The sequence below is a fragment of the Struthio camelus genome, chromosome 1 (assembly GCF_040807025.1).
Source record: "Struthio camelus isolate bStrCam1 chromosome 1, bStrCam1.hap1, whole genome shotgun sequence".
Taxonomy (NCBI): Eukaryota; Metazoa; Chordata; class Aves; order Struthioniformes; family Struthionidae; genus Struthio; species Struthio camelus.
In genome coordinates, this window is record NC_090942.1 from 734,339 (window position 1) to 762,084 (window position 27,746).

The 27,746-nt window shown below is 61.9% G+C and overlaps 2 protein-coding genes across 10 annotated transcripts; one reads left to right on the top strand and one right to left on the bottom strand.

The window, feature by feature from the left end:
* Nucleotides 1-282: 282 nt before the first annotated feature.
* Nucleotides 283-15,489, bottom strand: NCAPH2 (non-SMC condensin II complex subunit H2). Of its 9 annotated transcripts, none has more exons than XM_068939984.1 (22): nucleotides 15,351-15,464; nucleotides 13,869-13,944; nucleotides 12,766-12,885; nucleotides 12,129-12,230; nucleotides 11,589-11,644; nucleotides 9,798-9,873; nucleotides 8,935-9,006; nucleotides 8,495-8,574; nucleotides 7,781-7,935; nucleotides 7,133-7,228; nucleotides 6,719-6,828; nucleotides 6,503-6,574; nucleotides 6,181-6,247; nucleotides 5,367-5,474; nucleotides 3,654-3,707; nucleotides 2,812-2,882; nucleotides 2,416-2,521; nucleotides 1,898-1,963; nucleotides 1,521-1,573; nucleotides 1,128-1,229; nucleotides 671-820; nucleotides 283-567 (listed from the first exon to the last, which is right to left on the bottom strand). In XM_068939984.1, exons 3-22 carry the CDS (start codon nucleotides 12,871-12,873, stop codon nucleotides 430-432), a joined length of 1,842 nt encoding a protein of 613 aa, XP_068796085.1. In that variant the 5' UTR covers nucleotides 12,874-12,885; nucleotides 13,869-13,944; nucleotides 15,351-15,464; the 3' UTR covers nucleotides 283-429. The 9 variants fall into 9 exon arrangements, with proteins under 9 accessions (XP_068796085.1, XP_068795803.1, XP_068795598.1 ...); XM_068939702.1 differs by having other exon boundaries at nucleotides 8,935-9,009; XM_068939497.1 differs by having other exon boundaries at nucleotides 6,719-6,840; nucleotides 8,935-9,009.
* On the top strand, nucleotides 15,477-27,533 carry LMF2 (lipase maturation factor 2). The gene is made up of 14 exons (XM_068939306.1): nucleotides 15,477-15,649; nucleotides 18,168-18,421; nucleotides 20,525-20,553; nucleotides 21,014-21,210; nucleotides 21,570-21,748; nucleotides 22,128-22,266; nucleotides 22,697-22,831; nucleotides 23,113-23,218; nucleotides 23,809-23,905; nucleotides 24,480-24,662; nucleotides 25,045-25,213; nucleotides 25,616-25,727; nucleotides 26,180-26,288; nucleotides 26,423-27,533. Exons 1-14 carry the CDS (start codon nucleotides 15,553-15,555, stop codon nucleotides 26,771-26,773), a joined length of 2,157 nt encoding a protein of 718 aa, XP_068795407.1. The 5' UTR covers nucleotides 15,477-15,552; the 3' UTR covers nucleotides 26,774-27,533.
* Nucleotides 27,534-27,746: the final 213 nt, after the last annotated feature.

Sequence of the window (27,746 nt, forward strand, 5' to 3'; positions counted from 1 at the left end):
CAGGACGCGGCCGGGTCCGTGCTGTTGGGGCCTGGCCCCCGGCGGGGGCTTCTGCGTGCAGCAGGCCTGTGCCCTTGCCCGGGACAGGTCAGACGATGACAGGCGCTGTGATGTTGCGCTGCCCCAGGCCAAGGCAGCCAGGGACGCGCGTTCCCAGCTGAGAAGAAGCAGGAGTTGAGTCCTGCGTGCGCTGGAGAGCCTGGGGGACAAGGGGCGCCAGAGCCAGGCCGGCAGCCGCACAGGGAGCGGACCCGCACTGCGGGTCCCTGACACGAGCACCTGTACCAAAAGTCGCTGGGGTTTTATTACTGCAACCACACGAGGTGCCGAGGGGAGGCCCCGGCGCGCCGTGGCACCGAGGGCCCGAGCGAGGGGAGCTGTACAGGACGGGGCGTATGTACAGGGCGAGGGGGGCCCGGGCCGGCGCGCTCACTCGGACACGGAGGGGGCCTGGTAGGTGCGGAACCGCTCGTGCGCGCGCTCCTGCGTGAGGAGCCGCAGCCGCATGGTGTCCACCGCCTCCTCCAGGCCCGCCTGCTGCGAGATCTCCACCGTGTAGTCGTTGGCCTGGAGGAAGGGAGCAGCGGGAATGGGCGGGCTGCGCAGGGGCCCCCCCAAGCCCACGCCGGGACAGGGCAGGGCTCAGGCCCCCGCTGCCCTCTGCACTTACCAGCTGCAGCGAGGCCAGCATGTACCGGCACACCTCAAAGTCGGGCTTGCCGGCCACCAGGCTGGCGAAGGAACGCCACTCGCCTATGCTGCTGAAGGAGGACGCCAACTGGTCCCCGTAGCGGTGGATATCGAAGGCAGCTCGCTCCTCCTGGGGGGGAAGAGCGGGGTCAGGCAAAGCCTCGGGCTTCCCGCACGTGTTACAGGCGGGGGAGCGTCCCGTGGTGCAGGAACGCAGCGCGAGCGCTGCGCCCCTGCCAACGGGGTGCAGGAGGGCACCGGCTCTCACGCAGCGTGGGACCTGGAGAGGGACCCTTGCCTGGGCCCTGTTCCAGCAGCACACAGAGCCCAGCTTTCCCCCCCCGATTTTGGTCCCTGCGGGCTCAAGCCCGTGCGTCCCCTGCCTCACGGCAGCAGCCTGGACTGAGGACAGGGGAGGCCCGTGCGCCACAACGTACCTGTTCCTGCAGCAGCGGCCCCATCTTCTCCTCCCACTCCCGGATGTGCCGGGACAGCACTGTCTCCTGCACGTACTTCTGGGAGTTGGCAATGAACAGCTCCTGCGGGTGGAGAGCACCAGGGGAAACAAAAGCCAACAGCACCCTCCCGTGGCACCCCCACGCTCCCCTCGCAGCGTGCTTTGCTCCCGAGTCCGGTACGGGCGCCCTCATCGAGCTCCCCTCCCGCAGGGCGGCACGCTCCAGCCCCGAGCCACAGCACGAGCACCTGAGCCGGCGGCTCCCTGGAGCAGGCACGCCACCGTCTCCCCACCGTGGCCCGTGGCAGGCCCTGCAGAGGCGCCAGCCCACGGCAACGCTCACGCCGGAGGGAGCTGGGGCATGGCTACGTACCACGTTCCTCCTCACCAGCTCCTCATAGCTCGGTGAGTCCAAGTCGCAGGGGCCTGCAAGAGGGCGAAGCGTCACCGGGCGCGCCGCTGCGCAGCCCGCCCCATCCCGCCCGGCCACGCTGAGCGAGGAAAGGGCGACGCTCCCACGGAGCGAGTTTGTGCCGCCGGCTGGACACAGCTCCGGGCAGCGATGCCATCCCCCAGGGACACACGGGTCACCCTGCAGGGCAGGACGTGCTGGGAGGCTCCCAGCGCCCATCAGTTGCTCAGGACGCACCACAGCCTTTGGCTCGCAGCGTGGCCCGGCTGCGGCACCGAGGCTGCGCGCCTTGAGCTGCGAGAGGAGGGCTCGTCCCGCATCCCCTGTGAGCGCCTTACCCATGGCTCCTTCAGCCAGCTCCTCTGGGGCCTCGGGCTGGATATCTTCATGTTCCCCAAAGTCATCTGCCAAGAGGGAGAGGCCCTGCTCAGGGCCCCCGAGAACACTCCCAGGTTCGCCTGCACCCGCCAGCTCCAGCACAGCCCCAGCTGCGAGCAGGGCAGCACGGTGCGCCGGGCCTGGCCGCAGCTGCGGGTCCGGCCCCATCTCGAGAGCCAGCAGTCACAAGGGGTCTGGCAGCCGCAAACGCTGGGGCAGCAGAGCAGGACAGAGGACCAGGCCCGCTGGGAAACGGGGCAGCTCGCTGGCGAGGATCTGGCCCAGCCGAGCTGGTGAACGCACGTGGCCCAACAGCACTCCCGGATCGATCTCCCCCAAGGGAGCCAGAAGCGACTTTGTGGCGCAGGTGACATTTGACCAGCAGTGGCAGGGCCACGAGAAGGGCCCAAAGGCTGGACAGGCTGAGGTGAGGGTAGAGATCAGAATGCTGGCCTGGCTGTGAGATTTCCGGAAATACCTGCTCCTTCATCATAGTCGTCCCCGCGTTCCTCTTCCAGCACGTTCAGCTCCTCCTCAGCCTCTGCTGCCAGCTCGTGCTGCAGTGGCAGTGCCAGCAGCGGCCCCTGGAAGAGGAGTATCCCTGAGCCTCCCACCGTCTGCCCCCGTCGCCAGGGCTTGCAGCACGGCTCCCCGTGAAGGGTCTGCTGGGTTCGCAGCACGACGGTGCCTGGGCAGCAGTGCTGGGGGGGGGGGGGGGCCAGCGCCGCGCCAGGAGCCCCCCCGCTCCACGGGTCCTGCCACGCGCGCCTGTCTGCCCCTGCGTGCGGGTGGGCAGGACTCTGGCTCAGCTAAGCCAGCCAGACCCAGGCGAGCTCTTCCCCTCCACCCTGCCCTGGCGCCGCTGCCTCCTTACCATTCTCCTCTGCAGCTTCCTCTGTGCAGCAAACCGCTCCTTCAGCTGCTTCCAGTACAGCACCTCCAGATCTGCACAGATGTGGGGTTTGCACAGGCCTCCGAAGTGCTTTGTTGCTTCCCCATACCCCTTCGCAGCTATGACGCGTGGGTTTTTCCCTCCAAACCTAGCAACCTACAGTGAAGTCCCCCACCCTGACTCTCTGAGGCTGTCAGTGTGCCTCCCGGGGTTCCCCTCTCACACTTTTGGGGTTACAGGCCTGTGCGGACACCTGCCCTTCCTTCTGTGTCACATCACTGCCGTAGAGACAAGCTGCGAGTTCCCCAGCTTCACTCTGTCTTTAAGTACAGGTCACGCTTGGGGGTGGAAACAAGCAAGGCTTAGTTTAGCAAGATTTACGGTTTGCTTTTAAAAAGACAAATGGTTGCAAGACTAGAAACCACAGGTTACAAGGAGAACTAGAACATCAAATGCCATCCTCATCCATCCTGAACAGCAGGGTTCTCAGCTAGCAGTTTCTGTGCTCTCCGCCTTACGCTCCCTTGGCACAGCCCTGCCACAGAGGATCTGGGCTTCGCACCCTGTAGGGTGCCCCCTTCCCTCCTGGCCTCTGTTTCCCCGTGACACCAGCTAAGCTTCCTCCTTCCTTTCAATGCAACCCCCCAAAGGCTGCACAGTGAAGTGACGCAGCAGTCAGATTGCACTGGACCAGACAACTTTGTCTTTGCTCAGATACTGATGTCACACTCAGACGGGGGAGCTAGTGATAGCTACAGGCTGGAAGAAGGGGGATGAAATGAAATTCTGTTTCTCAAACATGCACACCACCGCATCCTGCTCACCAGCAAACGTTGGTCCTTTCCTCCTGTTTTTTTTGCCGTCAGCTACGTTGTTGTCTAGGAAAACCAGAGATAACTGAAGTCAGACAGAATCGAAGGTGCCAGCCCTGTGGCTGCATCTGTGAGCTCCTCGTTACTGCTGGTGCAGGGCGCCTTAAGGGCGGACACGCACACTTCAGCAGCACAGAGACAAGGACTAAATCCCACTCTGGCAAGGAACTTGGCAACGCTGAGCAAACCGCAGGCTCGTGCGGCTTTCCACCTGCACAACAGGAGTAACAGGCTGGCCTCCCTGTGAAGCCCAGCAGGGAGAACAGGCACGCGCAGGGCTGTGAGCTGCACCGAGGCGAGGGGAACAGACAGCCCATCGGTGACAACACCACTGACCACTTCTGTTATCGTAATTCCTGTCAGAGTGTGCAACAGTGCTAAGGAGACTGCCAAAGCCATCTCCTTCTCCCCCAAAACGCTTTCTCACCATGCCCAAGACAGCGACCAACAACTCCGTTGCTAGCAGTTGCCAGGAGTCTAATGGAGCTTGCTCCCACCGAGAAAAGCACAGCCTCACGTTTGGAAAAGGAGCAAGGGGCCATAGCATCCTGGGAGATCCATCCTCCAGTGGATCAAGGAGGCCACCTCTACAATATAAGAGCGGAGGGACTTCCACAGACATTTCACATTTTCAGTGGAGAATGGAAACTCAGTTTTCTGTATTCCTGAGCTTCCTCGGGGATTGACCATTACTGGGAGAAGAACAGTTCCTTCAGGCATCAGTAGAGTGCCCAGACCCAAGCCCGGAAGACACAGGCACAGCACAGCTCCTGCTATGCACCTGGCAGTAAGAAAGGACACTCAGAATCAAGTTTGTTTTCCAAAAGCTTTGGTGCCTCCAGTTTGAGGAAAACCTCAGAAATGTCAGTGTCAAAGGTACAGAGGTCTGTGCCAGAGCCTAAAAGTCGGAACTATAGGTGAGAGGAGGTGACTTGCACATCTTGCTTGCTGGGGCTGACTCAGACAAGAAGATGGCATTTTTGAAGTGTTTGCATCCTGTTAAAATTACTACAGATCAGTCAAGTAAGCTCTGCACAACTCCAGAGCACCCTCCCTGGGGCTTGGATGCCTGTTAGCCCCAAGCCAGCTGCTCAGACCCTGCCTTCTTCCCCTCCAGCAATCCCTTACAGTGCAACAAGCGGTACAAACACCATATACATTTATATTTAGGCTGCTATTATTTTATATTCTCTGTGCTTCTGTTTAAAACATGTCTGGTTATCGCAGCAAGCTGGTAGCGGACTTTCCCCAGGTTTTCAAAACCTCACTAACGCCCTGGTGAGGTGCAGAGCTCTGGCCAGATTATTCCGTTTCAGATTATTTGCCCCTTTCTCCCGGAAGCAAATACCTTGACTAAAGGTTACGTCACAAGCCTGGGTAAAGAGATCTTGAGCTAAGGAAGAGGAGCTGTTTTCCACTCAGGAAATGGGGGGAGCACACATATACGCATGCGTTCTTGAGAGACTCCAGCAAGACCTGAGACCTTGCATCAGAGCAGACATCAGTTGCTGGTGGCGGATTGGGCATCAAGGTCACTGCTGAAAAGGGCTCGGCAGACTCGGAGCATACATATCACAGCGTTTGGGCAAGTGCATTTCCTGGCCGAGAAAGACCCTGGGAGAAAACTAGTTGCCGGGTGGCAAAAGCAAAGGCCACGATACTCACAGGTGGCAGAGAACCATTTCATGAAGTCCTGAAGCTTTCTTGGGCCTTTCCTTTTCCGCTTGCTACCAGCCACTTCGTCCAGGCCGTGTGGCACCACAAAGGGCCTCCCTAGAGCCACAGAAGGCAGAGATCAGCAGCCCTGCAAGGCTAGGGTTATGCCAGGAAAGCAGTGCTGGGTGCTGCAGGGTGCTGCAGGGTGCATCCCAGGCCACTGCTCAGATGTGGGCAGGTTCAAGGTACAGCCCAGCCATCCCGGAGGATCCAGGCCGGAGCAACGAGCACAGGTTCTCCCTGCCTCTCCCCAGCCCCCTTCTCTGGCTGGGAAAGACTCACCCTGGCTCTGGGGACACTGAATGACAAGCTGGTGGGAAACGGGGCCTTACTGCTTCACCAGCCCCCACCCCCTGCTCACCCTTCCGCAGAAGGACGTGGGAAGTGCTGCGGTGTGCTCAGGGGACCAAGGCGGGAGGAGAAGAGCAACTGATCTGCATGGAAGGGCCAGCGAGGCACAGCTCCCAGGCTCTGCAGCCCACGCTGTCCTCAGCCCCTCTTCTCCCACCTGCTCACCACCAACACTCTCGGGGCAGAGGGAAGACAGGGGGGTTACAAGAAGCGCTGTGTGCCGAGACATTTGTGACAGTCTCCCAGTCCCTAAACAGTGACTTCCTCTGTCCATCACCGCCCTTCACCACGGGCTTATGGCCCCTTACAGCTGTTAAGTCTACAAGGGGGGCTGCTGAGCCAAGCCCTGGTCATGCAAGCACAGACTAAAGCCCAGGGAGCAGCCACTCTTCCCCAACCCCACCTCAAATACCTTTCTTAAATGGCTTGTCTTCAGAGTCACCAAAGGGGTCAAGGCTTTGCCATGGATCCAGCATTTCCTGGCGGAGGAAGCAAACACAGATGAACATCGTGCTTGGGCAAGCTCCCACCCGCTCTGCTCCAGGTGAAGATCTCTGCAGCACCCCTGGGTGGGCACACAGGAGCCAGCTACGTGGCTCAGCGGCTCACTCCACGATCTGCACCAGCACAGTGGGGAGGGCAGGGCAATCCTGGGGCAGCTTCCCACAGTGTCTGGGCCTTGCTCCTGTTCACACAGGATCAGCGGGGTCCCCTTCATCTCTGGCCTCTCCTACCTTGATGTGGGCTTTGGGGTCCTCAGCAGGGGCTCGTTCCCGCAGCACATACCCCTTTGCCTGGGGAGCACTCTAGCAGGCACAGAACCAGATAGTTAGTTTCCTGCAGCATCTAGCAAGAACCCATACAGCAAACCACAGGGCAGCGAGGCTTCGTGGTGGGGGAAGGGAGCAAGGCAGCTGCATGGCCTCCACTGAGCCCCTGCCCAGGCCTACCCTCTGCGGCTCAATGTGTTCATCGACAGCTGGAGTCATTTCCACATTGTCCTCTGGGACCACGGGCAAGTCATCCTCACAGTTATTGTCGTCATCTGGTCCTGCAGCACCTGGCAGGAGAACTAAACGTTTAATAGCCCTAAGAGAGAGCCCTCTGGGATCTCTCTTTTCTACCCCTTCTGCAACAGAGTCCCACTGTGGAGTTTTGCAAACAGTGGCAAACAAGGCAAGCAGACCAGCCAAAGCTGCTGAGAGGACAAGACAGTTTCACTGATAAAGCAAAGACCAGGAGCACCCTGCACGATGCAGAGCAGCAGCCGCACGAGCACACAGAAATCAGCTCGGCAAGGCACGCAGGCAGGAAGGACGAATGGCCGGATCTCCCTCCAGCCCCTCCAACCAAGCACCTCTCACCTCCATCTTCAGAGAAGTTCAGCACTGGGATGGGTGCCCCACAGGTGCTGAGACGCACGGGCTCCTTCCCATCGCTGAGAGCAGAGGACTGTGCTCCTGCCAAGGTCACAGAGGCGAGATGTTATCAACACTCCTAGTAGCAAGGCCCTCATACTGTTCTCTGCCCATAGGGGTCTCAGCTGTCAGCACCAAAGCACAACAGCCATGGTTCACAGCTGCCCTTTCCCACCAGTCCCACCAAGGCCGACCGCTGCAGGCAGCCTGCCCTGCCCTGCCCACCCACGGACGGGGGAAGGGGCGGTTGCAAGCCCCAGCCCAGGCACTGCAGCAAGAGCTGCTCTTCCAGGCAGCGCCCTATCAGTGTCTGATCCACCCCGTGCCCATGATCATCTGGCGATAACAGGCCTCTACTGTTCCGGCAGTCAGAACGCTTTTGCTGAAGGCCCAGCAGCCGCAGAAGGCCGCAGAAGTCATGTCCCCTCCACCCCAAGGAGCTGGGCTGTTTAAGAGGTCAGGGCCTCTGTCGAGGCAGAAGGCTAGCAAAGCATCCCAGTGGTGCCTCCCCCGCAGGCCACTCAATATTGCCTTCTGGCTGATTCTCAGACCGGCCCTGGCAGCTCCGCAGAGACCCTCACCCCAACCTCATACCTACTGCTCTGCTGGGGTTCCCTTCGTGGTGCCTTTCCTGTAAGAAGCATGTGGGAGAAAGGCCTGCCAGTTCCAGCACAAAGGCTCCAGTAGCATGAGGGGTGCATGTGTTCATCCGGAAATCCTTCCGGCTGGCTAGGATCTCCCCCTTCCGGCTAGGAGCAAAGAACCCATTAGGGGATCCACCCGGACAAGGGTCTGCCCTGTCTTGCTGGGAACACCCAGGTTTGAGGGCAACTGGCCTGCCACAGGAGCATGCAGGTTTTGGGCGTGAATAGAAGAGGGGCTGCCCGCAAAAGATGGGAGGAGGTCTCAGAGAGGAGTAGGGGAGCCCAGCTGCCGAGTCCCCAAAGCCACAGGGCCCTCCCTGCTCCAGCATCAATCCCAGCGCTCCTGCTGGCTTTTCTCACGCTTGCCTGGCAAAGTCCAGATCAGATTTCCCATGGCAGCCTCTGGGCTCCTCCCTCCCACTGGGGTTACTCCCCCGTCCTGCCTTCACTAGCTGCAGTTCCCCTAAAGAGTCACATGCATCCCAGCTCTCTGGGCCCCTTGGGATTATCCTTCCTTCCTGCCTTACAGTTTGAGTTAGGAAAGCGCTACTTCCCCTGCTATAGCGCAGGGAAAGTCAGACCCTACTCTGACAACACGCAAAACGAGGCGGCCCAGCTAACCCTGAGGGGGCTGCCAGAGGGGCACCATGAGGTTGGATTTCACCTGAACAGAGGGTTGTTTCTCTTCTCAGCCTCCTCTGGGGGAACCAAAGCCATCGGCGTCAAGGGAACGATGTCCACAGTCTGCAAAGACAAGACAGCGGGATTGCAGCTGCCATGGCACAAGGCAGGAGGAAAAGCTGCGGCTCCTCGGCCAGGATGGGCCTTGGGGACGGCTTCCCAGCACGGCACAGACACTGCCCAGCAGCAGGAACAGGAACCCAGCACATATCTCTGCCACGTCCCACTCCCTAGGGCTCAGGAAGGGAGGGCTCTGCTGCTGGCCAGCTGATGCCAGGAAGCAACCTCTGCGAGCGGCTAGCACTGTCCCTTGCAGAGCTTTGCTGGGATGGCAGCTGGCCCCAGGCACCTTTGGGTTTCAGCAGTAATGCTGGGAAAACCTGATAGAGAGGAAGGGCCAGAGACAAGAACAGCTTCTCTTACATTGGGCTGATGATCCTTCCTCATGTCCACGCTCGCCTGGCTGGTGTCCTTGATGTCATCCAGGGAGAGGAACTGCTGAGAGAGATCCACACCAGTGAACACCCTGGTAGGTAGGGCCTGGTCCGCTGGGCCACACTGTCACTTAGAGACCCCAAGGCCCTAACAGGGATGGCACAGGGCACTCACATGGCTGCCACCATGCGAGTGGGACAGAACCAACAGAGCTACAGCTAATGGAGCTGCAGCTTTTGCGCCGCTGTACTCGCACAGCAACTAGGTTGGTTTGCGCAGTACTCTCAGAAGGCAGTTATCAGACGGGCAGGAAACTGCCACGGCGGAGGAAGGAGAGCAATGAACAAAGCAGCGTGCCCACTGTTGCGGAGAGGGCCCACTGCCAGCCCTCCGCTAGGCCCCAGCCAGTGAGCCGCTTGCAGACCCAAAGGGTGGAAACCTGAAGGACAGAAGCCCTGAGATACTGCCTGAACTAAGGATTAAGAAACAGAAGGTTAAGCCACAGGGCGGATGGAGGTCCCCAGCTGCAGACCAGGGACCCCCACCTCCCAGGAACGAGGGAAAGGGGGCTAACTTTTCCAGGAGGGCTGCCACATGGCATATCACTCCTTTTGCGGGCCAGCACAGGAGCTGCGTGACAAAAGTTCACGTAGTGCTCTGACCACGTCTGGCAGCAGAAGGGGGTGGTGTGGGGCTAAATGTCCTCTGCTAGGGAACAGCTGCCTTCAGCTTGCCCGCTGCTTTCACGGTCCAACAGCTGAAAGCAGCTCTGCCTGTGCACGCAAGCCACTGATCACTAGCCCGCCTGGGATGAGGCACAGAGGGACCATACTCCGCAACGACTGTCTCACCTCTTCCTCCTCAGTCCCAAAGCTTGCATCAGCATCTTTGCCATCCTCCCCCACAGAGCTGGGCTGCTTTTCCCGTCTGAGTAAGAGAGCAAAAATACAAGTGGTCACCAGTCAGAATCTGCCCAGGGCACTGGCCTGACACCAGCAAAAGGGCACAGGAAAAGCAATGGCAGGTTTCCTCCAGCCCAGCTGTGGACCATATGGCAACAGCTGCAAGGATCTAAACCTGAGAAAAAACTTCTTGACTGTGAGGGCCATAGAGCACTGGAACAGGTTGCCCAGAGGCGTAGTGGAGTCTCCTTCCCTGGAGATATTCAAAACCCGTCTGGATGTGATCCTGGGCAATGTGCTCTAGAGGACCCTGCTTGAGCAGGGAGGTTGGACTAGATGATCTCCAGAGGTCCCTTCCAACCTCAACCGTTCTGTGATTCTGTGATCTCTAAACATGATCTCTTAGCAGAGGCTCCCAACAATATAGAGACATTCTAGCCTAACTGTAATTGCTGTTCTGCAGCCACATCGTCAATTCGTCCTCCTCATGAGAGCTAACTAACCTGCTCCTGGTGTTCATCTGCTCCTGCCAAGGAAAAGGGCGCAGGTGGCTGGGAAGGAACTGGAATGTGAGGGAAGAGGGGATCCAGCCTGACCAACAAATCCCATCTTTAACAAATATGCTCTACCAATTCCAGCTCAGAAGCTCAGTTACCAAAACAGAAAAGAAAAACTCAATTTAAGGCAATCACGTGGCATGGAAATAATTGTCTGAGACATTCAGAAACTTCTGTCGCAGCTTCGTCTCGCTCCAGCCCAAGCAGAGCCTCGTCCAAGTCTTGTGACCTTCCCCAACAAGCTATTGGCAAGATTTCTTGCAAGTGGAGTTTATGGCTGGGCAAAGGAGAGGAAGGATGGTTCATTCAGGAAGCTTGTTTGCATGGCTCGAGCCAAATACCTGTTGGAAGCCACGTGCATCACGAAAACTTTGTCTTTTCTGCACACTTCAGTGTGAGCGCAAACATAACTGCCAGTCTTAAACTGATCTCTCATTAATGGAGAGCCTGTTAAAAACATGGGCCAGGTTGGCAAGAGACAAGTTATATGAGAGAGTTTGAAAACAGTAGTTTGAACAGTAGCACCCCACTTCAGCAGCAAGTGGAAAACAAATCACAAGCTTCTTTGCCACAGTGGCGGATCTATTTCATACTGAGATTTACTATGTGGGATGCTGGGGCACTGTCCTTTCTTTACGTAACGACACAGCAACGCAACAACAAAACCACAAGATGATGCCACTGGTAACGCTCTGGGGGGTGAGAATCATCCCGAGCTAAAGCCCTGGACTGAAAATATATCCTACCAGGAGCCTTTCATGCTACCAAAAAGAGTCCTTCAGCTTCAAGGATCTTTTTATGGGGCTGGAAACCCCCGCTGTAGCAGGTTGGTTGGTTTGTTTTTTAAAGAGATGACTGCCCTGAGGGAGGAGCGCGCACTCATAGCAGAAGCGAGGCTCAGAGCTGGAGCAGAGTCAGGGACTCGGTTCCCACAGGTGGATGGGGGCAAGTCACAGCCTCACCAATAAAACAGCGAGCAGTCAGGGCAAGAGCCACCAAACATCAGCAGGAAAGACAGCAGGGGAAGGACAAAGGGGCCAAGAGCAGCAAAGGAGAAGCATGTCTTATTGTGCGCAACTAAAACAGTGAAGTCATGCTGGGAGATCACAGTCCTGACCCCTTAGCAAGGGATGTCTTTCCAAAAAAAAAAAAAAAAAAAAAAAAAAAGGAGATCTTTACTTACTTTTTGTTGGAAATGAAGTCAAGTGCCTGATAGACCAGAGAATAGAGATATTCCACCTACAAAATAAGGCCAAGACTTTTGGAGAAAGAAAAAGTAGTTCCTAGAAAGACTACTGCAACTGAGGCCACGAGGAACCACAGCCCTCTTCTCTCCACCCCAGATAACTAAAGTTCAATTACTTGATAATCCCATTATTCTCATTATTATTCAAGCCACTTTGAGTCTAGGTTTGGGGAAGCAGTTCTTTTTGTTTTCCACTCTCCAGAAAAAAAAAAAAAGTGCTCAACAGCAAAATTCTTGTCTTTTCCCAGACTTTTGTGGGCTGCCATTCCCCACACATATAGAAGGGGTGAATTTGGAAATTACAGATTTATACCCTTTCAGATCGGCGAGTCATTTTTATGTTTAATTTTTTCAAAATCAAGGGAAACTTCCCTTGCGAACAAGCTTCAGTCTCAGAAACACCAGCTGAGGGATCACTGAGTGGACAAAGTGGCAGAACTAAGACCAGGACATGGCAGTTACTGCCCGTTTTCTCACCTTCTTACTGTAGATGCAGGCAGAGCCCTGGATTAACAGAGCTGCTTCTATGAAATTCATGGTGGTTTTGCCGCCGTCAAAGGAAATACAGATTTGGTCCAACTGCAAAACACACAAAAGGAGGAAAGCAAAACGCTGATGTGCAGATTGGATTTGAGGACAGCACAGCAAGAGGAGAAAGTTAAGAGAGAAAAATCATAGCAAGATGCCTAACATAGTATTCGAGGGACTAGATGTAATAAGTAAATGCAGAGAGAGAGAATACGTTCTTCCGCTCCCAGTAGCCTGAGAAGAGCTTTTCTGTCAATAATCTCACTTCTCCAGCCAAGGCTGCGCTGTGGGGAGCATGGTCCCTAGTGCCACCACAAAAACAGGGGGAATTCAAAAGGGGTGGCTGCAAACGCTGTTAGATAACATCCTCGAACTTCAGCCCATCGCAAGCCTAGATCGGTGACAACACGGCTGCGCTGCCCTGCAGCCTGAGACGGGCGAGGGTTGCAGTGTCGGTGCCGCAGCCAAGGGACTGCCGGGACAGCGAAGGACGGAAACCCCAGCTGCGCAGGCCGTGCTGAGGGGCATCTCTACACAAAGCTCTCCTCCCACCACAGCACTGTGGTGAACAGAGAGCCTCCCTTACCTCCTCCAGGTACTCCCCCAGCTGAGCAGCCACATCCACCTCCCAGTTCTTGGTGAGATCGCGAATGGGCTGCAGGAGGTGCAGGAAGCGCGACTCCACATCCTCCATGGCGACCGATCCCTGGAAAGGCAGAGGTTACAGCTCACTCGGCAGACGGGCAGACCCACAGGATCACTGAATAACCTGTTTCTTGACGAATGCTGTTTGTAATCCCAGAGTTGAAGTTTGATGCGTCACCATTCACTTAGAGCCAAGCGCAGCTTCAGTCTTAGGGTAGTTAGCTATTGTAAGAACCTGGAGTCAACTGATATCTTTCAATTTCAATAGAAATAAATGTTGTAACTAAATATACCCCACAAAAACCAGACTAAAACCAGACTAGCACGTAAGTTTCCCAAGTGGGAAACAAATGTCTTCTATTATCTCATCAAACACCTGTAGGTAAATGAGAGCACAACATCAGCTAGAAAGCCAAACATAACTTTCAAGCCATTCTCGGACAAACATCAACAGTAAACACTACCATCCATACAGTTTGTCCGGAGCAGGAACCAGGAGGCATTGACTGAACTTACAGACTCCTTACACAGAACTACAGGAGATCCCTGCCCAGCTTCTGCCTGCTCAGATGTCCAAGTGTAACTTCACATGCAGGAAGAGCTGCACCAAAGTCAACAAAGTATTCACGGGAGTAATGATTTGTGCGCTAACGAACCACCTCCTGCAAACATTTACAGCCCAAACCTAGTAACTTGGGCTTACAACCCAAATCTAGTAATCCGCAACTAAGGGCGGACTCCAGCATCTCTCTGGGCTCTCCAGCAGGTCTTGCGTGGGGTGGTGCAGGTGAATCCAGAACTGCAGACTCTACGGCTGGGATCATTAGGAAACGCATTCATTTCAGAGGAACATCCCAGACACTTACTCCTATTTCCACAACAGCAGACAGAAATTGCACTCCCCCCAGCAAGACTATCAGCACTATACGGATGAAATCCACAGCAGCATAGGGAACGGGACCAGTAAACGTTTCGTCTTCTGTCCTTTTAAATCGCAGTTAGGCCAAAGAAACATAGCTATAAATATGAAAATAAAAAGCTCACGACACAGGGACAGGGGAGACGGTCTCTCACTTCGCAGGAGGTCACTGGCTGCTCCCCGATACAGCATCAAAGCCTCCTGAAGAAACACGCGCGTGTCACCCCAAGCTAGTCGGCACAACGCTGTGCCACGCTTATCACGCTCCATCAAAACTGGCTGCAGAGACGAACGCTCAACCCCCTGCTCCCCTCCAAACACCCGCTGCGCCCCGCTCCTGGGAACGCAAACCCAACACGCGTGAGAGCAACGATCGCGGCAGCGGCACCGCGCTAACACGCGGAGGGCTCTGCGCCGGCTGCCCCTCTGCGGACAACGTCCTGCTGCTCCAGGAACAGCCCGTACCGCCCCCCTCCTGCCAGGGGCCGAGGCCACCCTGGCGCTTCTGCCTGCGTTTTACGGGGGATAATCAGCTACGCGAAGTAGGAGGAAAGCACACGCTTTACTCCATCGAGGAAGGATTGCTGAGGAACTGTGCGAGCGTGGGCTCTCTCTGAGGACAGGAGCCCCACAACAGGCAGGAGACAGACATCAAACGCGCTTCGCAGCGCAGAAGCGCGGCCCAAGGGAGCAGAGCCCAGATTCCCACCTCTCTGGTCCGAGTCCCTGATGCGGTGACGACACCTTTTATTAGATGAAGTGACAGAGGTGAGGGGCAAGGGAGAGCCGGGCTGCCGGAGGCGCAAAGCAAGGCGGACGCCACCTGTTTACCTCTCCGCCTACCCTCCGCTTCACCAGTGGCTCCTACAGAAGTTATTCCCGCTCCCAGCGAGCCTCGCTTCTCCGCTCACACCGGGAAACGGCGGCTAAACTACGAACCCCGGCACCGCGCAGAAACCTGCCCCGTAGGCCGGCTCCGGACCGGGTCAGAAGAGGTCCACCGGGGCTCGCACCGGCCGGGCGCCCCGACCTGCGGCCCTTCCGACCGGCTCCTCCGGAGAACAGCTCTGCCGGAGGCAGCCGCCTGCGGCCCGCCGGGCCCCCCCGCCCCCGCCTGCGGCCCGCCGGGCCCCCCCGCCTGCGGCCCGGGCCCCCCCGCCTGCGGCCCGGGCCCCCCCCCCCGCCTGCGGCCCGCCGGGCCCCGAGGGCGTCCAGCGCGGCCCGGGCCCCCCCCCCGACTCGCGCTACGGGTGCTGCGGCGCCTCCCCCATCACTCCGACCCCGGCGGGGTGGAGGGGGTCCCGGGCGGTACCGCGCTCCCCCGGCGGGGGGGTCCCGGGCGGCACCGCGCTCCCCCGGGAGGGTGGGGGGTCCCGGGCGGTACCGCGCTCACCCGGCGGGGGGGTCCCGGGCGGTACCGCGCTCACCCGGCGGGGGGGTCCCGGGCGGCACCGCGCTCCCCCGGCGGGGGTGAGGGGTCCCGGGCGGTACCACGCTCACCTGGCGGGGGGGTCCCGGGCGGCACCGCGCTCCCCCGGCGGGGGTGAGGGGTCCCGGGCGGTACCACGCTCACCCGGCGGGGGGGTCCCGGGCGGTACCACGCTCACCTGGCGGGGGTGGGGGGTCCCGGGCGGCACCGCGCTCCCCCGGGGCAGTTCCCCTCAGCGGCGCTCGGCCCCGCTCCCGGCCGCCATTTCGTGCTTCCCGCCCGAAGTGACGCCGGCGGCGGGCGGGGCGGGGCGCGGTGACGTCGTGGCGGCGGCGGCAGGCGGGCGCGGACGTGTCGGTGCCGCCGCCGCCGCCGCCGCCATGGGGGAGCCGCCGCGCCGGCCCCGGCAGCTGTTCCTGGCCGGGCTGGCCGCCGTCTACCTCGCCGCCTTCGCCTCGCTCTACGTCCAGATCCCCGGTACGGCCGCGGGGCGCCGGCACCGCGCCCGCAGCGAAGGGGAGCGGGCGGCAGCGGGGACCGGGGGGGGCACCGGGGCCGGGGGGGGCCCAGTTGGCGGGGGGAAACCGGGGCCGGGGAGGGGGCTGGGGAGGGGTGCGACCGGGGGTGGGGGGGGAACCGGGGTCGGGGTGAGTGACGGGGCCCCGGTGCCGTGCGGGGGCGGGGGGACCGGCTGCGGCACCGGGGCTGCGGGGGGGGGGGTGACCCTCATCCGGGGCTGGGGGGGGGGGCACCCTCGGGGGCCGCCAGGCTGCGAGCAGAGAGGCCGGAGCAGCCGCTCCGTTACGCGGCCCCGGGAGCTCGGTGCCCGCGCGCGGCCTCGGCCCCGGGCAGCCCGCAAGGTGGAGCGGGGGCCGCGGCTGGGCACGCCTCCCGCCACCGTGGCCGCCGGCCGCCTCTCGAGCCGCTCCGCCGGGCTGCCGGCGGCCCGGGACTCGTCCGCCGCAGCCTGTGGTTTCCTGACGCCTCCGCTCCCGGCTGCGCGGAGAAGCAGGAACGTGCCTGGAAGAAATCGCTGCCGGCGTGGCTTTCCTGCCGGCGCGGGGCCAAGCGCCGTCCGGCTGCCTCCGCCGTCCCGGCCCTTGCTGCCGGGGGAGGGAGGCCGAGGCGCTGCCAGCCGGGGGGAAGGCTCCGGGGCCGCTGGGGAGGGAGGCAGCGCCGGAGCCGCGTCTCGGAAACGCCGGCGGGCCGAGCCGAGCGCGGGGCCGGAGGGCGCAGAGCCTGTGCCCGGCGCGGGGCCTGGGGAGCGGAGCCACCCGCAGGGCAGACCCCCGCGCGGGGCGGTCGGGGGGCTCGGGCTGGGGCGAGCGGGACGCCCCGGCCTGCCCGCGCCTTTTCGCGGCCACGTCCTCCTCGCGCCGCCTTCGAAGGGCGTTGCTGTAAGGTCGGAGGAAGGCCTGGAGAGCGGCGACGCGGGCAGGCGACGGCCAGGCAGCGCCCGCCGCCCGGGAGAGGGGTCGCCTCCGAGCTCGGGGCGCGGAGCGGTGCGGCCGGACTGGGGAGGGAGAGAGACCCCCCCCCCCGAGCCTGGGGAACCCTGCGGCCGGTGGTGGCCCCGCAGGGCCCTCGAGGAAGGGGACCGGGGGACTGTTTTGGGGGTGTTAGCGATGTTGAGGGAGTTACAGGCTCTCCTGTTGAACCAGTAAGGAGGGATGAGTTGGAGGTCGTGCCGGAGCCGCAGGCAGGAACGCGCCAAGACGCGAGCGGAGCTCGGGCTGGGGAGCGTGTCTGGGGCTTCTCACCCCAGGGGCGAGGAGAGCCGGGACGGTCGCTTGCCGGGGGATGCAGAGCGGCTGCGAGTGTCCCTCGGCCGCGCGCTGGCAGGGCTGGCCGGGGCGTCCTCGCTCCGCCAGAGCCCTTGCGCGGCCAGAGCGAGGAGGACTGGGGCTGAGCTGGGCCGGGGCCGCGACCTGCCTTTGCCGTGGGCCCCCGGATCCTGGGCGCCCTGCACCCATCCGGGTCCGGGGTGAGGCGATGCTGAGTGCACCGAGGATGCAGGGCCATCCCCTGCCGTCCCCGTGCCCGGCCTGGGTACAGGCCGGTGCCAGGCTTTGCCAAAACCCTGCCGTGGGGGCTGTGCCACCTGCTCCGGCAGCCTGGGCTTTCCCTCTGCCCCAGCCTTCGCTTCGCAGCCCAACTCAAGGCCTGTTTTCCTGCTTTCCTGCCAGTGGGTTTGGCCCGAGGCCAGGTGAGCGGCCACGTTCTCCCCTGCTGCGAGTACCGTGTCGAAGCAGCTTAGCTCCGGGCTGGGGGAGCGGGAGCTGCTGCTGTCAGCCCTCCCCCCTTCGGAGGGGGGTCGCGCCCTTCGTTCGCACGGTCCCGCAGAGCAGGAGGGCCTGACCGCCTTTTGGGAGAGGGCAGGGACTAGGGCAGCAGGACGGCCCTTCCTGGGGCCCCGCTGGGCTGCCCCGCTCCCGCGTGGGTCTCCGCCGCCCACCCAGCTCCCGGCTGGTCGGAGCTGCCGTGCGCTGCGCGCTCAGCGGGAGAGCCCTCCTCTCCCTCCCTGCTGGCAGCTCCTCTCCTGGCTCGCTGGCAGCTGCCGAGCTCCCCGTGGGCCTTTCCCGCTGCCGGTTCTTTCCCTTTCGGGGGGTTTGGCGCTTGCTCTGGGCTGCCTTTGCCCTGGGCAAAGGGCAACGTGCAGGAGCAGCAAGCCCTGCTTCCCTCCAGGACTGGAGATCGTCCTAGGGCAGGCGTGCTCCTGGAGGGGGGTCTCTGCGGGAGCCCCTGCCTGTTGATGTGGATGCACCGGGGTGCCCAGTTCTGCTGGGGCATGGGGGGTGTTAGGAGCCGGGAGCAGCATTGCTGGGGGCAGCCCGAGAGCTGCAGCCTGCACGAAGGGGCTGAGGCCCTAGGGACTGCGCGGTGTGTCCGAGAGAGTGCAAGAGGGACCATGTGGGGCTGGGGTGTCCTAGAGAGCATATGTGTCCTTGTGGGGAGCTGTGACCTTGCTGTGACAGTCCTTCCCTGCCCTCCCCAGGGCTGTACGGGAAAGATGGCATCCTGCCGGCTCGCAAGATGCTGCGTTTCACTGGGAAGGGGCTCTGGGAGCAGCTGCGTGACTTCCCCACCCTGCTGTGGCTCAGCCCGCGCCTGGGCCTGGACACGGAGCTGGGCATGGAGCTGCTCTGCCTCGTCGGCGTGCTGGCCTCCTTCGGCGCCCTGGTGTTCGAGCCCCTGCGGGACAGCCTCGTCTTCGCCCTGCTCAGGATGCTCTATCTCTCAGTCTACCAGGTATGGGCGCGGTGTGCCAAGGGGGGCTCACAGCACCCTGGGGGAGTCAAAGCTGGGACCCATCAGGGCAATGTGCTGGGGAAGGGGAAACTTTCTCACGTGAGCTCCTGACCACGTTCAGCTCTGCTTGCCCACGTGCTCTCCGAGCTGGGGGACGGTGCTGGCTGCTCCCCAGATCTCAGGATCTTGCAGGCAGATATGCTTCCATCTCAGCTCCCAGACCTTCCTTGGGGTAAAAAGCTCCCAGATCTGCCCAAGGGTCTGGAGCCAATTCCTACGACGCTGGGCCTTGGCAGGACGGCTCAGTCCTCTGGTTGTTCGTGGCCTTGCCGAGCGGTCCGTGAGCTTAGGCTGAGCAAGGCTGCTGCAGCACTTGGTCCCTTCCCCGCTCCTGTGGGGGGTTTCACAATCTCAGTGCCACAAGCCGCAAACCCTCCCTCTTGCGAGCCGTTTGCATTCACTGCCAGGGCCTGGCAGCTCTCTGCTGAGGAGCTTGGGTGAGTCAGAGAGGCAGAAGGCTGCACGCACAGGCTGCTGGAGGAGGAGGGTTTCTCTTCCTTCTGAAACCAGGGGAAATAAAGAGAAAACCAGCTGTGCTTGGAAATCCCTCCTGGGCCAGATGTCTGCATTAACCCCAGGAGTGCTGCACAGCAGGAGCTCTCCCAAGGTCCTGCTTGGCAGCCTGGTTGGAAAGCAGCCCAGGACGTTGGCTGCAGCTCTTGGCAGTCTCCTGCTTGCTGGGGCTCGGGAACGATCCCTTTCATGGCAGCGACAGCTGCAGGGAAAGGGATTGGGAAGCCTGGGAAGCAAAGTGGCTGGTCCAAGGGAGATGGGTTTCTCCTGTGGTCGGGGGCTTTCCTGGAGAGAGCTGGCACTGCCACTGCAGTGCTGTTGCTGTCCCCTGCCCTGTCGCCTCCGTCTCACTCACAAGCCTCCCTGGCACGGGGCAGCCGTGCCCCACAGAGCTGCTGTGAGCGGTTTTCTGTGCTCCCCTCGTGCAGGCGGCCCCATGGCCCCGCCAGCCTGGCCCTTGTGTCAGGCCCGAGGAGGGACGGGGTGGGGGGAGCCTGGGCTCTGGCGATGACTCACTGCCGTCCCCAGCTACAGCAGGGAGAGGAAGCGGTGGTTGCCCAGAGCCAGGAAGCCCTGGGTAATGGGCGGCCCCGTGGGCCCCCGTCTGCAGGGGCTCTGTCTCCCCAGTGCCGCTCTGTCGGAGCGGGGAGTCCTGCCGGCATGACCAGGGCCGTGCTGAGGGTGCTGTGCTGCTCTGGGAGTGTGGCGTGCTCCCAGCACGGCCTCCTGCCGGCCCCAGGCGTGCCAGGCCCTCACCATTCCCTTTTAAGGTGATGCTGGAGAAGAAAGTCCCTTTTCCTTTCCAGAGCTCCAAGCCTCCCTCCCCTCTGAGAGGCCCTGACCCGTGCCTGCAGCGCTCTGCACTGGTGTGAGCGGGGTTTGCAGCCTGGTTTGCTGTCGAGTGCTGCTCTGCCAGTGCTTCCCTCTAGGCCTGGCTGAAGCATCGGCGGGCAGGAGGTGCAGAGCCCTGGGGCTGCAAGCACCCGTGCAGCAAGTCAGGGTGGAGCAGGGCTCCTCTGCAGCCCCCCCGGTCCTGACCTGCAGCCTGGGGCTCCCCGGACAGGTCTCCATCCTTCCCCCTTCCCCGCCTCCTTTCTGCTTGCCAGGAGATTGCCTTGATCTGACAAAGTGATGTCCGCATACCTGGAGCACGGCTCCACGTAGAGGAGCTGAGCCTGTCCTGGGCTGTGGTTCTTGGCACTGCTGCCTCACTGGCACGTTTGACCTGGGAGCATCCCCTTCGTTCCTCTGCCCTGGCCGGCAGCCTCCGCGGTGGTACAGCAGCTCTCAGCAGCATGTTGAGGCCACAGCTCTGCTCGATGGGTTTGGCTCGTGGCCAGCCATGGGAAAGGAGCTGGCATCGTTGCTGGGAAAGCACTTGAGAGAAAGTCACAGCTGCCCCTTGGCCTTTCTAACTCCCTCTCCATGGGGTGGGAGTTGGGAAGGGTCCAGAAGCAAAGCCTGCGAGTGTGTCTGCTGCACGGAGCTCCCCAGCCCTGCTAATCTGCTCCATGCTCCCTCTCTCCACAGGTGGGACAGGTGTTCCTGTACTTCCAGTGGTAAGTGAGCCTCCGGCATGGCTTTCCCAACGGGCCTGCCCCTCCGGAGCCGAGTGTCGGTCCTGGATGGGGCATATCAGCTTCGGGACGTGTGGCAGTACGGAGCACCCTGTGCTTCGTGGTTCAGAGCAGCGCTCGTTCCACGCTGAACAGAGCTGGAGAAACCACCTTACCCGTGTTGCACTGCTGCAGCTGGGCCTGGGCCCCATGAACGCGGGGTGTGCACAAGCCCCAGGTCCTCAGGGGGTTGGGAATGGTGGGCGGGAGGGCTGTGTCCCATGGGCACGCTGGTGACCTGGGTTGCTGCCTTTGGAAGGGGGTAGCAGGTCAGGCAGCTTGTTGCCACCCCATGGCAGCCCCTGGGGTCTTGGTCCCAGCGCAGCCCTCGCTGCCCCAAGGGGTGCATGAGGGTGCAGCCTGGGGGAAGCAGCAGTGAGGGACCGTCTGGTGTTCCCCGCAGGGACAGCCTCCTGCTGGAAGCAGGTTTCCTGGCCGTGCTTGTGGCCCCCCTGCACCTGCTGAAGTGGCGCTCCACGGCCTGGCGCGCCCACGACAGTGTCACCTTCTGGCTGGTGCGCTGGCTGCTCTTCCGCCTCATGTTCGCCTCCGGCGTGGTGAAGCTGACCAGCCGCTGCCCCACGTGGTGGGGGCTCACAGGTGAGGAGCGCAGCGGGCTCAGTGCGGCCACGGGCCTTGGGACGCCCTGCCGTGTGTTTCAGGGCACCCTGGCAAGGCAGGGGGAGCGGAGGCGTTGCCCTGAGCGCTGGGCTATGCTTCCTCTGCCCCGTAAGCAGCTGTGGGATTCAGCTCTCCAGGCAACGCCTGCAGCTGTCCCTACCCTGCCCTCGGGGCCGCTCTGGGCAGCGCTACAGGCATCGGCTCCTCTGTGCAAACACGTGCTTGCCGCGTGTGGCACAGCTCTGCGTGCAGGCTCTGCCTGCTCCGAGCTGTGTGCCTGCTGCTGGCCTTCCTGCACACCTCTTTGCACCCCTGACCATCTCCTCTTCCCTCCCCAGCTCTCACCTACCACTATGAGACGCAGTGCATCCCCACGCCAGTTGCCTGGTTTGCCCACCAGCTCCCTGTGTGGATCCAGAAGTTCAGCGTGGTGGCCACCTATGTCATCGAGATTGCCATCCCACTGCTGTTCTTCGCACCCATCCGCCGCCTCCGGCTCTTTGCCTTCTACAGCCAGGTGTGTGGCCAGAGCTGGTCCCTCTGGCCTTGCAGGGGACAGGAGGTTTTGACTGGCTTTGGTCCAGTCCCTGCTGCAGGGAGATGCCATGGGGTGCCCCACTGTGCTCCCCGGAAGAAGGGGGAGACAGGCCCAGTCTAACAGCCGGGCAGGCATCTTGCGATGCGGTGCCTTGCAGGCAGGGCCCCTCCTGGGTGCTCGCAGCTGTAGGAGCCAGGCACTGGGATGGCTGGGCAGCTGCTGGTGTCTGGGTTTCCCTGGGTTACTCGCAGCCCTTGCGGTCGGGGTGCTGGCTGCCTGCCTGAAGGCCTCTGCCCCCAGGTCAGGGCAGTCAGCTCTGCGCTGTGACACCCCCAGCCCTGTGTTTGCTCTTCCCCAGGTCCTGCTGCAGGTGCTCATCATCCTCACGGGCAACTACAACTTCTTCAACGCGCTCACCATCATCCTGGCCTTCTCCCTGCTGGATGAGGAGCATGTGGGTCGCTGGCTGGGGCGCAGTAAGAGGAGACACGCCAGCAGTGAGTCCCTGGGCCTCTCAACTCGCACCTTGTTTGGGGAGGTGGGGTCCCCTCTCTGCCCTGCCTGGGATGGGGCAGGGGACAGGCTGCTGTCACTGACCAACACTGAGCCCAACAGCGAGGGGTGTTGTTCTGGCTGCCCCTGTGTGGGCTGCTTGCAGCTGCCCTGTTACTTGGTGTTGTAAGAGTCAGTGTAGCCACTCTGTGCTGTCCTGGGCCTGGGGTTTGTGCCCGTGGGGCACTTGAGCTGGGGCAGCTGTGAAGCAGCACGTTGTCCCTTGGTTGGGATGTGCTCAGAGCCCTGCCCAGTCGCCTTCACTGTGTGTGGGCACTTGTGGTGCGGTTTGTGCTTCTCCTTGCAGCAGTGGGTCAGGCTCACCAAGGCCCCCGGCAGCTCCTAGTGTTCACTTCCCCTCCCTCTGCCCTGCAGCCTGGCCTCCCAGCCTGCGATCGTTCCTCTCCACGCTGCTGCAGCTCACTACCTATGGCTTACTGGTCTACTGGAGTGTCCGCTACTTTGGCCTGGAGATCAACTGGGAGAAGAAGCTGCTGGACTCCAAAGTGGGTATGTCACCGCCGTGCCTCGGGGTGCCCCGCAGCCGTCACCCTGCCCCTGCAGCCAAGATGGCCTCTAGCAGAAGTCACCCTGACAAAGGAACTGCCAGTCCATTGTCCCCATGGCCCAGCAGCAGTGTCTGGGCCAGGCCGCTCTCGTGAGCACAGCCATGGGCATTGCTGCGCTGCTTGGCTCCTGCATTCCCCCTGCAAGGTTCCTGGGGCAGGAGGGAGCTCCTCTCTCCTGACTGGGTGCTCTCTGACTCTCACGGGTTTTACCCTCTGTTCTAGCCTTCACGTACCACGAGTTCACCAAGTGGCTGCATGCAGTGACTCTGCCCCTGGTGGGGCTGGGCTTCCTCTCGCTGTCCTGGGAGATCCTGTCTGCCATGTACAGGTGAGCAACTGGGCTGGCAATGGAGTGGGGTGCTGGGTCTCGTGCCAGGCAGCTCTGCTGCATCTGGAGGGGAGCAGTGAAGAGCTGAGGAGGAATGGGGCAGCCAGTCCCTGCGCGGCTGGGGTGGCCTGATGCCTTTTCAGGTGCCATCCCCAAGAGTGTGGTCAGAACTGGGGTGCACGGCATGCCTGGAGGGACGCTGGGATCTGGCTGGTTCTGTGGGTGCTGGCACGAGTTGCTTGGCACCAGGCAAAAGTGGAGGGATGGATCCTGGTGCTGTGTGAGGGTGGGGGCCTCTGGCTAAGGGGCTGCTGGGTGAGTTGGGGAAGGTTTTCTCTGGCAGAGTTAGAGCAAGGCTGAGCCCTCTGCAGCGTGAGCAGCCCTGAACTGCGGCTCATGGCAGGAGCCCTGGGCTTACTGGGAGCACAGGGGTGGGGCTGGCAGCTCCCTCCCTGCGCTCTAGAGGTGGCCTCAGGTCTCATCCCCACAGCGTGGCAGCCGGCTGGGAGCTGCCTGCCCCCACACAAACGTGGGGGTAGGGGTAGTGCAGCCCTGAAGCAATGTGCTCTGACTTGCCTCCTCGTTCACAGGTGTGTCTGTGTCCGCGGCTTCTTCTGGAAGCTCTGGGCCACGCTGCAGTGGGCCATCTTTGCCACAGCAACCATGGGCATGTTTGCCGTCAGCTTGGTGAGTGGGTGGGAAACATCTCGGGTGGGGAGGGCTGGGAGCAGCAAGGGTGGACTGTGCGCGAGGCAGGGCAGCAGAGTCAGGCCTCCCTGCTTGGCCCAGTGCTGGGGAGGCTGGAGAGATGGCAAAGGCTGTGGGGAGAGCTTTGGGCTGTCTGGCCATGCTGTATGGTGGGATACCAGCTGCAATCTGAGAGCTGTAGATGGTCCTGCAGTCCCCATCCCCTCACCACCTCTGGATATGAGCCGGTGCCATAACCAAGTCAGGTCACGGGGCTGGGGTAGTTTTGTGCATGAGAGGCAGGGCAGTGGAAACTGAGTTGTTGCAGCCTCGGTGGTGCGTACAGGAGCGTGCCCAGCTCACCGGGAGAGTCAGCTGCAACAGCAGGTCGTGTAGCCTGTCAGTGTCTGACCGCAATGTGTCGCTGCTGGGCCATGGAGCAGCTCTCCTTTCTGCTCCTGAAGCATGCACATGCCTTGGGGCGTCAGAAGTGGGAGACAGAGACGGCGGATTCCTGCCCTGCTCCCTTCTCCATCCATAGTGACGCAGCCACCCTCTCTCCGCTGCTCCCCAGGTGCCCTTCACCTACATAGACTACGAGTCGAATGGCAAGCTGTGGCCTGGCATCCACCAGATGTTCAACGCAGTCGAGCGTTTCCAGGTGGTGAACTCCTACGGGCTCTTCCGCAGGATGACGGGCGTCGGGGGGCGGCCCGAGGTGGTGCTGGAGGGCAGCTATGACAAGCAGATATGGACGGTGAGCTTTCATGCTGGAGGGGAGAGGAGCTGAACTGTGGGCAGTTGTGTGGGGTGCCTGCAGATGACCGATGGCAGGAGCAGAGAAATCAACTCCAACAGAGCCACGCGTTCCTGTCCTGCTAGCTTGGTGCCCGTTGAGGCAAGTAGCCGTCATCCATGGGATGGGATCCTTCCTCTGGAAGGAGCTGGTACCCTCTGGAGTTGAGGGAGATGGGTCTAGAGGAGATGGCCATTCTGCTTCCTCCAAGACCTTGGAGGTAAAGGAGATCTAGTGCTGGTGGCTCAGGTGTGACCCCCCCCCCCTCCCCAGCAGTGCCAGGCCTGAGTGTCTGTCCCTGCTGCTGGAGGCCCCCCATCCCACTCTGCTCCCTACCCCACAGGAGATCGAGTTCATGTACAAGCCAGGGAACCTCAGCACGGCTCCCCCCATAGTCGCCCCGCACCAGCCCCGCCTCGACTGGCAGATGTGGTTCGCGGCCCTGGCGCACCACAGCAGCAGCCCCTGGTTCACCAGCTTCGTCTACCGCCTGCTGCAGGGCAAGAAGGATGGTGAGTGGGGCTGGGGGCCACTGGGCACGTAATGCTGGGCCTGGCACTGTGTGGTCTGGTGGAACAGGAGCAGAGGCAGCCCAGAGCCTCAGACCAAGCAGTCCTGCTGCATCAGGAACTCTGTCCTGCACAGTGGCAGGCCTGGAGGGAGCTGCCTGGGTGAGCAGAGTTTGCTGATCCCCTTGCCGGGAGCAGTAGGCTCGGCTGTGTTCTCCCTGGCTGGAGGGCTACCGCTGGCCAGTTACAGTGGGTCTGCCTCTCCAGGGCTCGCTTGATGCCTTTCCTGGGGACCTAGGGGCTGCAGGCTGCCAGGCTGCAGCCCTGCAGCAGTTTGGGGTGTCTCCCCGCAGTAGGGTGTCCGGGGTGGCATCCTGGAGCCCTAACGCTGTGTGTGTCCGGTAGTGATCCGCCTGGTGCAAGCTGACGAGTCGAAGTACCCGTTCAACTCTCAGCCGCCTGTCTACATCCGCGCCCAGCTCTACAAGTACTGGTTCACAGACAGCACGGAGGCGAGGTGAGCAGGGCCAGACCTGGCACGCGTGGCTCAGTGCCTTGCACCATGCTTGCAGCCTGGTGCCAGGAGGGGTTGTATTCCTCTGGTATCTGAAGCTGATGTGACAACGCATCAACATGCAGACAGTGCAGTCACTGGTGCTGGCTGTGCTCAGACAGCTGGAGTGTGACACCTGAATTTGTGAGCTGCCTCTCATCCAGCTAATGAGCTCATTAACTCAGTGTGCACCTGCAGATGGGCAGTAGCTCATCAGGCGACGTACCCTGAGCCCTCTGCTTTGGGGAGGCTGAGCTGATGCAGCTGGGCTGATGGTTGGGCTGCAGCAGGCCTGGGTGCGTGCTGTGTGGGGAGGGAGGCAGGAGACCCAGACTGGCCCCACGGGCAGAGCCTGTGTGGGGAGGAGGGCTCGGGGCTGCGCCCAGGACTCTGCGCTGAGGTTACCTGTCCCTCAGGGAGGGGGCCGCGCCGTGGTGGCGGCGACAGCACGTGCAGGAGTTCTTCCCCACCGTGTCCCTGGGCGACCCCACGCTGGAGAACCTGCTGAACCAGCATGGGCTGAAGGTAGGGCGTCTCGCCAGGCCGCGTGTGCAGGGCTGTCGTGAGCACGAGGCGCTGCTGCCAGAGCAGCGTGGTGCCGTGCTCTGAGCTGCTTGCGTGGCTGAGGGGCGCCCCTGACCGTGCTCTTACCCCTCCAGGACAAGATACCCCTGAAGCGCCCCATGGATGCCTTCCTGCCTTGGCTCCTGCAGTCTGTTCGCGAGCACAGCCGGCCCTACTCCGGCCCCACCGTGCTGTGGTCCCTGTACCTCATCGCAGCTACAACTTGTCTCTTGCGAGCTCTGGGCCGCCGGCCCCGGGGGGGCGCACCCCCTGGCCGCCACAAAGGCCCCAAGCGGGGGGACCCTGCGGACCGAGGGGGCAGCGAGAAGAACGGGCAGGTGAGGAAGAAGGAGGCCAAAGAGGCGGAGGAGAAAGCAGAGGGCCGTGCCCGGGGGGGTGGTGCTGAGAGCCATGCCGATGGCCTCCGCAGCAAGAAGAAGAAGTAATGCCTGGAGCTGCTGGCCCAGGACCTGTCTTCCAAGCACTGACTGACATCGCTGGCCCTGGGCCCTGCTGCCTCCCCTCTCCCCGGCTGGCTCTTCCCAGCAGTGTGCTCGCAGGGCAGCCGGATCCCATCTCTGCCGCAGCCTCTGGCCCTGGGCTGGAGGTCCCTGCCCTTCTCCGCGCCGGCTGGGGCGCAGCAGGCCGACCCCTGCCGCAGCGGCGACGCTGCCCGCCCCGGGGTGAGTTTGCTGCTCTCTTCCCCCGCCAGTGCCTTCATGCACAACATGGTCATCGCTCACGGGCGGCCGCTGCCCTGGGCCGGCCGCTCTGGCCTTGCAGCTGCCGGGCAGGAGAGGGGGCAGCTCCAACGCAGCCTCGTAGCACCTGGACAGCGGTGGCTGATCATCCTTTTTCCCTGTGCACCCAGCTTTGCGGGCTGAGGCTGCGCCTTGCTCGGTCGCGCGGGTGGGTCGTGCCGTAGCGCGAGGGGCAGCGAGGGCCCTGGGGCGCTCCCCTCCCGCAGGAGCGGCTCGCAGGGGGCGGCAGTGCAAGGAAGCAGCCGCCCCCGGCCCGCTGCTGCCTTGGCCGCCTCTGCCTGGCTGCTTCCCGGGCTGGCTCAGCGCTGCGAGCGGTGCTGCGGCACCCCGGGGAGCCATCTCTGCCCCCCTGCCGGAGGGCGCTGGCTGTAACGTGCTTCCCGTCAGCTCAGCGCTGAGCACAGAGGTTTCCTATAATTTTCTAAATAAAGCCTTCGACATTCCACCCCGTCGTTGCGGGGCCAAATAGGCCGGGGCTGCACGCAGGGGCCTCTTCCCGCCCCGGCGCTGGCTCTGGCTCCCGGACCACCGCCGCTCCAGGCCTGCGCCCCTTGTCCTGCTGCTCCGGGGCCTGGCCTGGAGGAGGGGGAGCGGAGGCAGGGCAGGGCAGGCCCCCTGCCTCGGCAGGGGCTGCCCCTGGAGCCCTGGCCGTGCTGGG